The sequence below is a fragment of the Siniperca chuatsi genome, linkage group LG1 (assembly GCF_020085105.1).
Source record: "Siniperca chuatsi isolate FFG_IHB_CAS linkage group LG1, ASM2008510v1, whole genome shotgun sequence".
In the NCBI taxonomy this organism is placed as follows: Eukaryota; Metazoa; Chordata; class Actinopteri; order Centrarchiformes; family Sinipercidae; genus Siniperca; species Siniperca chuatsi.
Window position 1 is genome coordinate 14,145,653 of NC_058042.1, and position 14,507 is coordinate 14,160,159.

Genomic DNA, 14,507 nt, shown 5'->3' on the forward strand with positions numbered 1-14,507 from the left:
GGTGGTGGAGACAGTCAGTTTCTAGTCTTTCTCTTGAGATCATTACTCTGTCTTTCAAGCTTATTCATGGCTCATGTATGACCAAATAATAATTGTGAAGCTAGTGATACATTCACTTTGTAACCTTTGACCTCTAAATTCTGAACCACAAGAGAACTTATATATATTATATCACCTCTTAAATTGCAATTTATATTAATGAAATATTTTGTTTTATTTGTTTCAGGTGGTTAAGCTACTTTTACGGTATGGAGGGGACCCACGTCAAAGCAACAGGAGAGGTGAAACACCACTGAAGGTCGCCAACTCTCCAACTATGCTTAATCTATTGCTGGGGAAAGGCACTTACACCTCTAGTGAAGAAAGTTCATCAGGTACGTAATATTGAAAATAAATTGAGTCACCTATTTACATGACTGTTGTAAGTTATGTAAGTATTAGTATTGTTAGTGTAGATGGGACTGGAAGTGTTGAATTAAAATGTGTAATGATTGTGCCCCCCCCCCCCACAGAATCTTCAGAGGAGGAGGATGCCCCCTCGTTTGCCCCGTCCAGCTCTGTCGATGGCAATAACACAGACTCAGAGTTTGAGAAGGGCCTGAAGTTGAAAGGGAAATCCGTAGACCCTCCTAAATCTGCTGTCACACCCGTCAAAGATGAATATGAATTTGATGAGGATGATGAGGAGGAACGTGTCCCTCCTGTGGATGATAAACACCTCTTGAAAAAAGACTTCCGTAAAGACCCGGTCAGCAAGGCCAACAGCTTCATTTCCATACCCAAGATGGAGGTCAAAACCTATTCCAAAAGCAACTCGCTCACACCAAAGAAAACTGTCAGGCGGATCATCTCTGACAGTAACAGTTCAGACGAGGATGATAGGACGTTGTGTTTCACGCCAGCACCTACGTCACGGCAACAAGCCCAGCAAACAAATACCAAGACCAGAGACTCTGGCAGCATGAGCTCTAAACAACAGAAGGACAAGAATAAAGTCAAAAAGAAGCGGAAGAAGGAGAGTAAAAATAATGTCAGTAAAGAAGTCCGGTTTGGTAAAGTCAATGACAAATTCTGTACATCTGACTCTGATTGTGGAGATATGGAGAGTGAGGATGATAAGGGCTCAAATAGTTTGAAGGACTCTTCTGCAACAAGCCTGAAAGAATCCCCGGGCTTTAATGCATCCTCCTCCTCTTCCCATGGAAACTTGAACTCTCAGAAACAAGTACCATCATTAGCAGAACAGCATCCAAAGCAGTGGAGGACAGATGGCTGGAAGACTGTCTCATCTCCTACATGGTCAGACGTCAGTTCTCTCTCAGATTCAGTCAGAACAAGACTATCCAGTGAGTCTGACTACTCCTCTGCTGATTCCAGTGTAGAGTCAATAAAACAAGTTAAGAGGAAAGCGCAAGAGAACAAAAAGAAGAATAACAATGTGCACAGCAACACAGTAGACAAGAAAAATTCTGAGCCCTACAAAAACTCTAATGCAGATAGTGCAGTCTCCAAAGCCGATGTAGATGGCAAAGTGCTGAAAAAGCATAAAGTGAAGCACAAGCACAAAAATAAGGAAAAGGACAAAGCTCCTAGTCTAGTGCTTAATCAAGACATGAATGAGAAATTTGTCAAGAGCTATTCTTTTGATTTTGATGATTCAAGGCAGAAGTCCCTAATTGAGTCAGAATCACCAGCTGAGAGCAAGGTTAAGTTATCCAAACACGAAAAAGACCATTCAAAAAAGGAGGATAGGCTTTCGAAAAGCAAGTCTGAGGATAAGGATTGGTCATCCGGAAAAGACCTGCATAGAACAGCAAAAGAGGAGAAAAATAAGAAAACAAAGGACTCCACCAAGGACAAGACGAATAAGGAGGATAGGGAGAAGCCTGTAAAATCTGACAAAGATAGAACTGTCAAGGAGAAGGAGAAGCCCAAGGAGGATAAACAAAAGGCTCACAAAGAGGAGAAAAAGAAAAAGTCCAAGGAGAAGTCCTCCTCAAAAGCAGACCGGAAAAGTGAGCAGAAAGAGGAAAAGCATTTAAAGGTGGACAAGGAGAAAAACACCAAGGAGGAGAAAGAAAAATGTAAAAAAGACAAAGCACAGAAGGAAGAGTCTGAGTATGAAGGCTATGACGTTAACAATCGTTTCCTCAACCTGGAGGACACAAAGCTCAGTGCCTCAGATGACCATCATGACAGATGGGGCTCCGAGATGTCCTCTGACTCCTCCCTCTATGGAGAGGATAGTTGGGATGCTCCTGTCAAAGAGTACAAGGAATACAAAGCCAACAACGCCGTTAAACTGATTGTTGAAACTGTAAAGGAAGAGACAAGGAGGAAAGAAAACAAAGTCAAGGACAAGAAATCAGATCACAATGAGAAAAGATCAGAGAAAGAAGCCACTTCTAAGAAGAAAGACAAAGACTCTTCAGAAAAGACAAATGACAAGAAAAAAGACTGGTCAGAAAAACAAAAATTAAACTCCAGTCACTCAGTTGAAAAAGAAAAGAAACGGAAGGAGTCCACAGACACAGTCAAAGACAAAAAAGACAAAGATTCTCTGGACAACAGTCGGGACCGCAAAGACTCATATGAGTTCGTGAAGGAAAGAAAGGACATAAAAATCAAGCCGGAATCTATAAGAGACGAATATGGGAATGACACTTTCTTCAAAGACATTGATACTGTCGGTAAATCGTGTGATATCAGAGAAAGAAACCACTCTGGAAAGGATAAAGAAAAGAAGGGTGATGGAATGGAAAAGCGAGAAAAGACAAAAGCTGACAAGCATAAAGAGAAAACAAAAGACAGAGGAGCTGATCAGGAGAAGGATAAGAGTGAGAAAAGCTCCACAGAAAAAATTGTCAAGGAAAAGGATGCAGCCTGGGGCACCAAAGACAAGAAGGAGGGAGCCAAAGACAAACACAAAGAGTCTCATGGCAAAGACAAAGATCGAAAGATGTCTTCAGAACAGACTAAGGACAAGAAAGAAAAGTCCTCTCAAGACAAACATGCTGATAGGGAGAAGGATTTCTTGGAGGTGAAGAAGGAGGAAAGAAAAACTGAGAAAATCCGGGAGAAAACGTGGTACAAGATAGCTGACATATTCACTGATGAAAGTGATGATGATGAGGACAGTTACAATGGTGGCGTTGCACTTGTGTCTGACTCCACTAGAAAAGACTCAACGCCTGATCAGGATGAGCTGGATCACTTCCCTTCAGAAAAAATTAGAAAATCTTCTGCAGAGGCTAAACATAAAACAGAAAAAGCAACAGACAAAGAACACAAAGAAAAGAAGAAAGAAAAGGCCACATTTGACACAGGTAAAGAGAGGAAAGGCTCCCTAGAGAAACACAACAAAGACAAGAAAGATTCTGTTGATGCAAAACATAAGGAAAGAAAAGACAGAATGTCAGTGGACTCAAACCAAGAGAAGAAAAATAAGCAGAAGCTGTTGGACAAAAGGGACACCAGTGAAGAAAAGACAAAGAGCAAATATAAAGACAAGCTGGACCATTCTAAAGAAAGGAAACCCTCAAAAGGCAGTGGTGAGAATGAAAAGTCCCTCTTAGAAAAATTGGAAGAGGAAGCTATGAATGACTACAAGGATGACTCCAATGACAAGAACAGTGAAATATCTTCAGATAGTTTCACTGACCGAGGTCATGAGCCAGTCCTCACTACTTACTATGACTCCATCAGCCTGACTGATGTGTCTGAGGACAGGAGAGACTCCCTGTCCATATCTACACCCCAGGACAAGTTCAGAGAGAAAGAGAGGCATCGACACTCTTCTTCATCTTCGTCCAAGAAAAGCCATGACAAGGAGAAAGAAAAGGTCAAGAAGGATAAAGGAGACAAACGGGACAAGACAGAGGAGATCAGAGAGTCCTACAGCCGCAGAGAGAGCCTACCTTTTGAGAAAGAGCCCATGCCCCTAGAGGCAGACCCTTACACATTCCCATATGGAGGTAAGGGAGATGGAGAAGATGACTTTGAGAAAACATTGGAATTTGAAAAAGAGATGTCCAAAAAGGACAAAGACAAAGCAACTGGTGTCATCAGTGACAGGATGAAGGACAAAAAGAAAAAGGAGAAACATAAGGAAAAAATTAAGGAGGAAAAGAATAAGTACATTGATGGCTTTGGGTCATTTAAACACTCCAAAGAGGATGTGAAGTCAGGGTTGAAAGATAGCCCACAGGTCAACGTTCTGAAAGACAGGTCAAAAGAAGAAAGTCCCAAATTTGATATGAAAAAAGACAGAAATCGGGATACATTGGACAAAGACAACAGAATGGACCACAGTAAATCTAAGGCTAAGGATGAAAATGAAAAGCTCACTCAGTCCAAAGACACAGTACGGAAAGATAATCGTCCACGTGAAAAACTGTTAGTGGATGGTGATTATCAAATGACAAGTTTTGGTCAGATGTTGAGTCTAAAAGACCAGGAGATTGAAGAGCGCCACAAGAGACACAAAGAAAGGATGAAGCAGATGGAAAAGCTGAGACCCAAGTCAGGGGACCCTAAACTCAAGGACAAAACCAAGTCCACAGAGGAAGTACGGAAAAACCGCAGTGAGTTATCATCAAAGAAATCCAACAGTCTCGAGTCTGGTCTTAAAGAGAAAAAGCTGAAGGATGTGGGTCTCCCGGCCCAAATCATGTCCCCAGGCAGGAAGTTCCAGCCTACTGACAGTCAAAACTCAAAGGACTGGCTGGCTGGCCACCAAATGAAGGAGAATCTCCCAGCTTCTCCCAGGCCAGATCAAAACAGGCCAACTGGTGTCCCAACACCAACATCTGTCATCTCCTGCCCCAGCTTTGAGGAAGTAATGCAGACTCCACGTACCCCATCTTGTAGTGCAGAGGATTACCCTGACATTATGTTGGATGGGCTGGACTGCCAGAACTCATCTGCTATGACTATGTCAATGAATGCCTGCTCCCCATCTTTCTTTGAAAGGTATTTAAACATGCAAATGTACTGCAGAGTTATTGTTTTTGATAATTGTAAAGTGTTTTGTACTCTGTTGCATGTGATATATTTTCTAATGTCTTGTCTTTCTATTGTCCACCCAGCAGGTACTCTAACTCCCAGAGTTTCCAGGAGGGCACCTGCCCTACACCTGCGAAGAACCTCCAGCTGCCACTTGTCAGCCGTTCTGCATCCTCTGACGTCCGCAGGCCTCTGGAGGATGAGTTCAAGGCTGAGGCTGACAAGTTTCTTCGACAGCAGAGTGATCCAGCGGCTGAATTTGATCCGTCATCTTCCTCCCAAGCTCTAGAGGACAAATCAGCAACTGTGGATAGGCTGGAGTGCCTGTCATCTCCCTATTTCTCCCCAATAAGAATGTTGTCCCCTCGGCTGGAGCCAGTCTATCCAACACCAGATGTGGCAGCACCAACTCTTGTTGGCACTGAGGGTAATGAACACCTTCCTGAAAATGTATACAACAGTTTCTTGCCCAAACCTTCTACACCCGTTCACAGGCCAGACCCCCAGGAGCCCTGCTTCGACATTGCTGCACCACCAACCCCAGCTCCTGCTGCTTTGCCACCCCTGGACATCGATGACATCTCTGAGCCTCACCACAGTGAGCCTAACCTGGTCCTCTCCGATCTTCCTTCTGTCACAGAAGAACAAGAGCAGGAAGAGGAAGATGAAGAAGAGGAGGATGATGAGGAAGAAGGTGATATGGGTGATATGGATGAGAGAGCTGACGGAGACCACTGTGCAGTGGAGGAGCCGGAGCAAACAAGGGGGCCATTTTCCCCTCAAGTTGAGGACCCTCTGAGGAAGAGCTGGCCTGCAGAGTCTCCAGACCAGCAGGATCCGGAGGTCCACCAGCTCTCCCCCACACACTCTGCACCCAACCATGGAGAGAACTGTTTTGATCACAGCATGGGTTGGAACCCTGATATGGACCTCAAATCTCCCCACAGGACGTATGGGGAGATAGAGGCTGCCGTCTCCAAAATAACCAGTCCTTACTCCCATTCAGACAGTGACATGCAGCACTTGTCTGGACACCCCTCTATCACCCCACCTTATGCTACCTGGAATAGGTGGCACAAAGAGGACCCAGAGGACTTTGATGAGCAGAAGGAGGCTGTAGCTGACATCCCCTCTCCAGAGAGGCCTGATGCAGCTACTGATGGGGAACCTAACTATTTAAACACCTCATCATCCTCTAATAGGCTGGAGTCTTTCTTCCAGGACTGTAACAAGCCTAGCATAGAGGATAGGCACCAGATGGACACTGAATCAACATGTGTAGAACCAGACAGCAGACAGACTACGCTCAGCTTCAGTGCTTCCACTGATGGACACATGGCTCCAGCTGTGGGCCCTGAGCCTGTGGTGCCATGGGCAGACCCATTCTCGGCTGATGCAGATGAACTGGATGACCTGGGACCGTTCTCTTTGCCCGACCTGCCACTACCAGACAAGTCTGAAGAAGCTGAGTCTCGAGACCCAGAACCAGCTGACCACAACAAGGCTGTGACGACCCACATTAGACATACCGTTACAGACAGAGATGACCCAGATATAATGGAGGTGGACTTAGCAAGCCTGTCTAAGACTCCATGCCCCACTGGAGACTTAGGTTTAGTGGAACCTACTGGACAAGACTTAGTTGTACCATCACCGCATGCCAGTTTCCAGCAAGAGTTGGAACCTGAGCCTCAGAGTGTGCCAGTCAACAGCCCTCTGTCTCTTACACAACAGGGCAGCATGTTGGAAAGAAAAGGACCTTATGGAGGACCTGATGAGTCGGATCCCAATATGTTGTATTCATCTGTGAAATCAGATACCAGTCAGCAGCATCACATACAGATCCACTCCCTCACTGAGACATTGCAGTTACCCATGGATTCAGTGTCTGCTGTCAAGTCAGAGGTGAGACAGGAGGAGATGCCTGAGCCCGTAGCAGAATCCGTGTCATGCAGTCCTCTTCCTCAGCTCCCAGTGGCAGTCACCCTCTCTAGCACAGTGGAACTACCAGACACTCAGGAGAATACATCCAAGCTAACGCCGGTAACCCTGACCACTGTGTCCACCACTGTAGATATCCCCAAGAAGGTGGATGAAATCCCTCAAAGGATAACCCGCAATCGCGCCAAGAACAATCCCTCTGCTGCTGTTGTCCCTCCTACCTCCAGCGTAATAACCTCGACTGCTGCTGCCACCCCTGTAACAACCAGTCCAGCAGTGAACATTAATCCAATTCCTACTAGAACCCCGACACCCACCACAGCCTCTTCCCTCTCAGCATTGAAGAAAGACAAAGAATCTGTGCTGAGTGTCTCCTCTACCACGTCTAATTCAACCCCAGCAGTGTCTGTACCTACTTCTTTGACAACTTCTGCGCCAGTGGTTCTCAGTAAGACGACAAAAGGTCGCCCTCTCTCCATGGACGAAGAGGAATCTCAGACCCAGCACCCACGGAAGAGGAAATTTCCACGTTCTGCTGGGCAGCAGGTCCAGGTGCAGCTGGTTAACACAGCCATGCAGCAGACCAGGGAAATGATTCAGCAGACTTTGGCCGTAGTAGTCAATGCCATCAAGCTGGACGATATTGAGCCCTACCACAGTGACCGTTCCAACCCTTACTTTGAATACCTGCAGATCAGGAAGAAGATTGAGGAAAAGAGGAAGATTCTGTGCTACATCACCCCACAGGCCCCACAGTGTTACGCTGAATATGTGACCTACACTGGCTCCTACCTGCTAGATGGCAAGCCCCTCAGCAAGCTTCACATACCTGTTGTAAGTTATAATGTCTTTACCTTTTTCTCTAATGATATAACCTTAGTAAGTAGGTTTAAAATTGTTTGGAATAAAAGTCTGATTCTAGTAACATTTCTAATTTTGCTTAATAAACAGCAAACCGATTAAAAAGACATACATTAGTGCATGGCAAGAGTTTTTTTTCTAAACATAAATACTGTATCATTCTGTTGAAATGTAAACAAAACTTGTTTTTATACTGTCTGTTCTTATTTAATAGGGGTCAGAAGGTATATAATAATCTTTGTTGTGTTTGCTCATCAGATTGCCCCACCTCCATCGCTGTCAGAACCTCTGAAGGAGCTCTTCAGACAACAGGAGGCAGTGAGGGGGAAGCTCAGGTTGCAGCACAGCATAGAACGAGTAAGGAATATTCTCTCTGGATCATTTCCTGGGCTTATTCTCTATCCTTAATTCACTCATTGCTCACTCCTTGTCCCTGCTTTCATACATACAGCTACACACGTGCACTGAACACTGTGAGCACTTCTTGATGAAAGATCAAAGCCTGTTTTTAATAGAAATGCAAGTGAAATCTGCATACCCCCTACTGCTAGGTTGAGCTAGAGTGAATTGCAGACACAAATCAATTTCATCTCTCTTACTAATTAAGTGATGACCATTTCTGTGAAACATACGTAGCAGCTTTGTTAATTAAGACTCATTTCTATTAACCTCACCAACCAGCCCACCGGTCAACCTGATGTCCACCTTCATATCTAATATTAAATTTCTTTCTCTCTTTTGCTTAATGTTCACAGGAGAAGCTGATTGTTTCGTGTGAGCAGGAGGTTTTAAGGGTCCACTGCAGAGCAGCCAGGACAATAGCCAATCAGGCTGTGCCATTCAGCGCCTGCACCATGCTGTTGGACTCAGAAGTATACAATATGCCGTCGGAGAGCCAGGTAGGAAATATGTAAATATACCATTAAGTGTCAAGTTAATTACAGGTGATTTTATTTGAGGCAGCCAATTATTACTTAATCCATTATTTAATCTACATTGTAACTTGGTGTATGTTCTCAGGGTGATGAGAACAAATCTGTGAGAGATCGCTTCAACGCTCGTCAGTTCATTTCCTGGATCCAGGATGTAGATGATAAATATGACCGCATGAAGGTAAATATCAGCACTCTGCAGTGATTTAACATGTATTTGTCATGTCTTCAGTTAAAGGCATTGATACCATAATTGTGTGTATATACCAGGTGGATTTATGCTTGGCTTCTCTTCCCCCAGACATGTTTGTTGATGCGGCAACAGCATGAGGCAGCAGCTCTCAACGCAGTGCAAAGGATGGAGTGGCAGTTGAAGGTCCAGGAGCTGGACCCAGCAGGGCACAAGTCCCTCTGTGTCAACGAAGTGCCGTCCTTCTACGTGCCAATGGTCGATGTCAACGACGACTTTGTTCTGCTGCCTGCGTGACACACGTGCTCACAGATAGAGAGCAAAATTTGTCTGAATCACTTCTTCTCAAAGAGACTTTGTTGAACAGAACGAATGGAAAGGGCTAGCAAGTTTGAAAGAGGACTTTAGACAGGAAAAAAATTATATTCTATAGAAAAAGAGTAAAGATGAAAAACTTGCTCTCGATTCCCTTCCGTGAAGAAGGAAACATGTTTTTACTGGGGAAAAGAAAATACACAACTTGCACTTTCATCCTCAAAGTTTTTACACTTTTGTTTGATCAGAGTGTGAGAAGCAGAAACAGTTTTTGCTTTGAGGCTCTGACATTGGGACACAACTCCTCAGTGCTCAGTTATGGTGAGACAGGGGACAGAGATATATTTTCTGAGTTCGTTTTCGGTCCCTGCTTCAATAGACCCACCACTGGGAGGAGGTATCAGAGTAGAGCTCTCCCAACAGCGTGGTGTCTGTCCTGTGGAAGGACTGAGAAGAAGCCTCAGTCCCAGCCCCAGTGCTCCTGGTGGGCCAGGAGAACTAGACAGAGTCCAGCGCTGACAGAGAGGAAGTCAATGGAGCCATGGTGCATCATGTGGATCTTCAATGTGTATCTGCAGCAAGACAGCTGGGATGGACAGACCAGGAAGCTAAAACCAGCCACTGATGGTTATGGGGCTGTAAGACCGTATACCCAGTGGACACCCTCTCTGTTCACACTGCACCAGGCATAGCTAAACAGTAGTGCAACAGAGCCTGCAGCAGGTTGGAATACAGCAGAGGGTTAGTGATGTGTGTGCACATCAGGGCCCAGTGTCTGAGAGGAAGAGACTGATCCTGCAGCCTCTCAGCCTGGCTAAACAGAAGAGGACAGGCATGGATCTCTGAGGACAGACCGGAGTGCTCCTCAGCCACCCTGCTTGCTCCAACACAAACACATCAGACCGCCATGGACTGCAAAAACACCACAGGACAACCAGAAGAAACAAACATAACGAATGTTGAGATTCAAAGAGACTATTGAGAAATTGTGGTTTGGCGGGGAGAGAAATATTGTTTTTGTCTATTTCTTTACTTGGGCATTTCATTGTTTCTGAGGAAGTGACTTGAAACACTACAGAGCCAATATTAGTTTAATGGAAAAAAACAAAAGAAAAATGAAAAAAAGTTGTATTCCGTAAATTATGTACAGTTTTTATATTCGTTAACCAATGTATTCTTGCTGCCTTCTAGATAATTTATTTTGCCACACATTACTGCACAGTTGTAAATAACCTATGTACTGTAATATCACTCAGTTAAGTGTAAAGAAAAAACATAAAAGAAATAAAAAGTATCTTTTTATGTACAGTTCACTTTTGGGCAGCACTTTCTCCCCTCATATCCATGGGCCAAAATGTGTACATGATTCTGTCAGTATTTGAAAGACTCCAGTGCACAGTCATATGATCCCATCTCTAGATTTAGTCCAGGGTTAAGTAAGACAACTCACCTGGACGTGGATCACCACAACTCACAAATAGCTGACAGAGAACACTTCTGGATTAAACCGGCCTCCCACAGGCCAACCACCATATAGTCCCTCAGATGTAGCAGAATAGTTGTTGAGGATTTATTTAAAGAATAGACAGAGGATTATTATTCATTGCTTTACTACACAATTATATCTGAAAAAATTCGAACCAAGAAAATGCCTTTTTCAGTGAAAAAAAAATGTACTCATTGTTGGGCAAAGTCACATAGATATATATGGGTGGGATGAAAGTTAGATGTCATTCACAAGCAAAACCATCACGTTAATGTAGAATGGTTTCATTCTAATGAATTTTAATTTTACAAAAATTGGACTGAAATCATTTCTAATCATCACAAAACATCATTGTCTAAAACCACCAAGACACGGGTCTTTCAGCACTTCAGCACATGTTCTGTTCTCCCAGCTTGTCTGCTTCTCATGCTAAATAGACTGAAAAGTTGTAACAGCCACTAAAAGGTTTCATTCCGCACTGACCTTTAACATTGTTTTGTCAGTCTGTCTACCCCTTGTCCAATCTTGGAGAGCAGCTTATTTTCTAGGTGCGGTTCCAACTTTACTCACTGGATGGTGCCAGTGTGTCAGAAAACTCCAGAACCTTATTTGGCTTTGCATGATACCTGTGGCCTTTCACTTGAATGGGGTTTTTTAAATGTATTAATTTTATTACAGCCTATAAGTTGAATTCCCTTATAGGATTCCAGTAAAACACCTAGATCAGTTTGTCGATGAAATCATAATAGGCTTAAACCTTTAGCTCCAGTCACATTAGCCATCTAAGTTTTATTAATGTTTAATCTACAAGGGGTTTGGCTAGTGTCGTCAGGGAATTACTAAAGTTACTTCCTCATATTACTCATATTGTGTGGTGACATTTTCCATAATCATGTTCCTGTGTCAGGCCCAAGCAGACAGTTACGAGACTTAAATCTTCTCAGAATGAACCAAAAAGTGGACAGACGTTAACACAAACAGTGGAGGGGAAAGAAATAGCTTAATGCTGAATAGATCGTTTTTTTAATTGTCCTCAATTATAAATCCCATTTAAAATGTTGATTTGTGATGACTTGCATTGATTCGCTATTTTTAGTGGGTCTTGGTCTTGAAAAGCTTTGCCAACCTACCACATAGGCAGCCTGTCTGTGTGTGTGAGAGCTGCTCATGTATCCTGATGGCAATATTATCTGAAACTTTTAAGTTATTTACACACTGTCAGTCAGCATAGCTGTGTATGGTATGTCTAGTCAAGTGCAATGGTTGTTGCTATTACACTGTGCAGACAAGGTGGCTAGATGTATAGTCCTGGATATTTTTGAGAGAGTCACACATCCTGGTTTGAATACATACACATGCATATTTGGATACAAATAGCCAGAAATTTGGTTTTTAAACCCCTGTTTGTCATGTTTTTGTTTTTATTTTTCTTGTTGGTTTCTTACACCGTTTTGGGGAAGAGGGTTAAGGGTATCTTTTGTTCACAGAATCCTTGTGTGTTTTTTAGCTCAGTGTATGTAGTTTTGAATGTTGTTGTGTTTATCTTAGGGTTTTTTTGTTCCTGTACAAAGCATAAACACCAGTGGCATGTCAATCACGTTGCTTATCAAGCAGAATGTATACCGTTACTATGCCCTGACCAACCACACCCTCTCACTATTGTTTACAAGACATCAAGTGTGTTTCCATTTCATGTGTCATCCTTTTTAATGGTTTAAGACCTGCCTTTGTTTTTACTTCTGTAATCAATTTGAACCACAAAGGCTTGAAATGGTGATGGTTGACACAACTGACTTGCGATTTCTCCCCTAGTCTGCCATACACCGCTGCACAGAGCAATAGACTAAACACATCCATCCGCGTTGATTCTCCAGTGTGAATATACAACTAACAAAAGATTGATTTCTGGAAAAATTGAATACAGACACAAACACACATCAGTCCTCAGATGCACAGTAGAGCACTTGGCCGTGGTGATACAGATGCTAGCCTGACACCACCTCAGTCAGCAACATATTACCTCTACTCTCCTCACATTCACTCATAATGTCTATTTTAGATGTGTTATTTGTTGTTTTTTCTTACTGGACATAAATATACATAATTGCTATTTTTTAAATCTATAGAATCACGATTTCAAGCCTTTTTTCTAGTTTTTGTTGGTTGTTTTTTGTTTTGTTTATTTTTTTTATTAAAACCCAGACTGTAGCTATTTCTTTGTTCCTTTTTTTGAGTGGAAAATGACTAATACAAAGCATGGAGAACTACTCTTTAAATGGTGAGAAATAACCTATTTATTATCTTTTTGTTTTTTCTGACACCTGTGGTATGTTTTGAGTTGAAGTTGGTCTCCGCTGTGTAAATTTTCCTCCTTGTAATGCGTGAAAGAGACATACTGTACATAGCTCTGTAAATAAATCCTCCCAGGACGTTTTGCACCCTCCTCTTTGTACTAGTCTGAAAAATTGCGTAGAATGTGGGGTTCTAACAGCAACGAGCTGCGTGCGCTTGCTGCAGGTGATTATGATGTAACAATGTAACATTTTTTTATTTGTACAATGTAGTTTATTTGTGTACATATTGTTGGAGCAGCTAAGAGGGGGGAGGGGGTTGTTGATGCTATTGTCAGTGCTGTAACAGAAATCCAGTACTTTCACCTCTAGCTGTTGTTGATTTCCTGCAAAAAAATAAAGAAAAAAAGACAAAAAAATAAACGCAAAAAAACTGAAAATGAGAATGGATGGGAAAAAAAGACTAAAACTGAAAAGTAAAAATTCAAAATTGTTATTTTCTACAGTTGCATGTACAGAGAGCGCGAGAACTGCTGTTGTTCCTCAGAGATTATGTTCGTTAATAAAATTTTGAAATATTACCAGCCGTCCCCTGGTTCTTGATTTTGTTGTTTGCATTGTCTGTCGTGATGTAAAAGCTGTATTGTGTGCAACCGCATCATAAAGTTGCCACTGATCATTTGATACACCCAAAATATATCCACTTATGAAAAAAAATAGGCTACGTTTGAAAATATAACTTTAAATAATGAATGTACATTTAAATAATACCATTTATCTCAATATAATGACCAACCAAACTATTATGGTGGTCTTCTGGTGTCAAAAAATCTTTAGTGTGAGCAAAAGATGTTTCACAATCTGAATGTTTGAAATGCCTTCCCTGACAGTGCTGCCAGATTTGGTACTTGTGGTAATCTCATAGCCTGGAAGAGTTCAGTCCCCTAACAGATTACATAATTTTACCAAACCTATATATGACTTTCACTGCAATTAACATTAGAAACTGCACTGTCAGAGGCAGAAAAACCTGTTTGTGTTATGAGTCGTCACCTGGATGTGCTGTCTTTTCTCTCAACAGTTCCTTGTTTATTTTACTGTTGTGAATGTGAGTGTTGACTTTCAGCGTAATATGAGTGTTAGTGTTTCCAGTTAAAGCCAAACGAAACAAAAATAAGTCACCTGCTCAGCTACAAAAAGCACACACATTAGTGCAAAGCATTCCTTGATCTTGAGTCCAGCAATCCCAACTGATCCACTGATCCCACTACAGACAGTGTCAAGTAAAGAAACACTTTAGCCAAATTTAATTCCAGGCTGAATAAACCTCCAAGATGAAGTCATGCTTTTCACAGGTTTTAAGACATATATAAGTAATAAAGGTAATATTAGAAGTAATGAAACAAGGACTGTGACAAGTGACTTAAGCTTTTAGCATTTTCCTTTAATGTCAATTTATTTTTGTGATATCAGAAAATAATTATTCC

The 14,507-nt window shown here is 42.4% G+C and overlaps 1 protein-coding gene across 6 annotated transcripts in view; it reads left to right on the forward strand.

The window, feature by feature from the left end:
* ankrd11 (ankyrin repeat domain 11) overlaps positions 1 to 13,601 on the forward strand; it is a 102,134-nt gene extending 88,533 nt beyond the window's left edge. For 5 of the 6 annotated variants that reach the window (XM_044206149.1, XM_044206152.1, XM_044206159.1 and 2 more), the window contains 7 exons: positions 227 to 374; positions 513 to 4,971; positions 5,088 to 7,779; positions 8,065 to 8,163; positions 8,562 to 8,705; positions 8,827 to 8,919; positions 9,040 to 13,601. In XM_044206149.1, coding sequence (XP_044062084.1) covers positions 227 to 374; positions 513 to 4,971; positions 5,088 to 7,779; positions 8,065 to 8,163; positions 8,562 to 8,705; positions 8,827 to 8,919; positions 9,040 to 9,225 — 7,821 coding nt within the window. In that variant the 3' untranslated portion in view covers positions 9,226 to 13,601. The remainder of the gene's footprint in view (positions 1 to 226; positions 375 to 512; positions 4,972 to 5,087; positions 7,780 to 8,064; positions 8,164 to 8,561; positions 8,706 to 8,826; positions 8,920 to 9,039) is intronic. The other variant, XM_044206177.1, reaches the window with a different exon arrangement.
* The last annotated feature ends 906 nt before the right edge of the window (positions 13,602 to 14,507 follow it).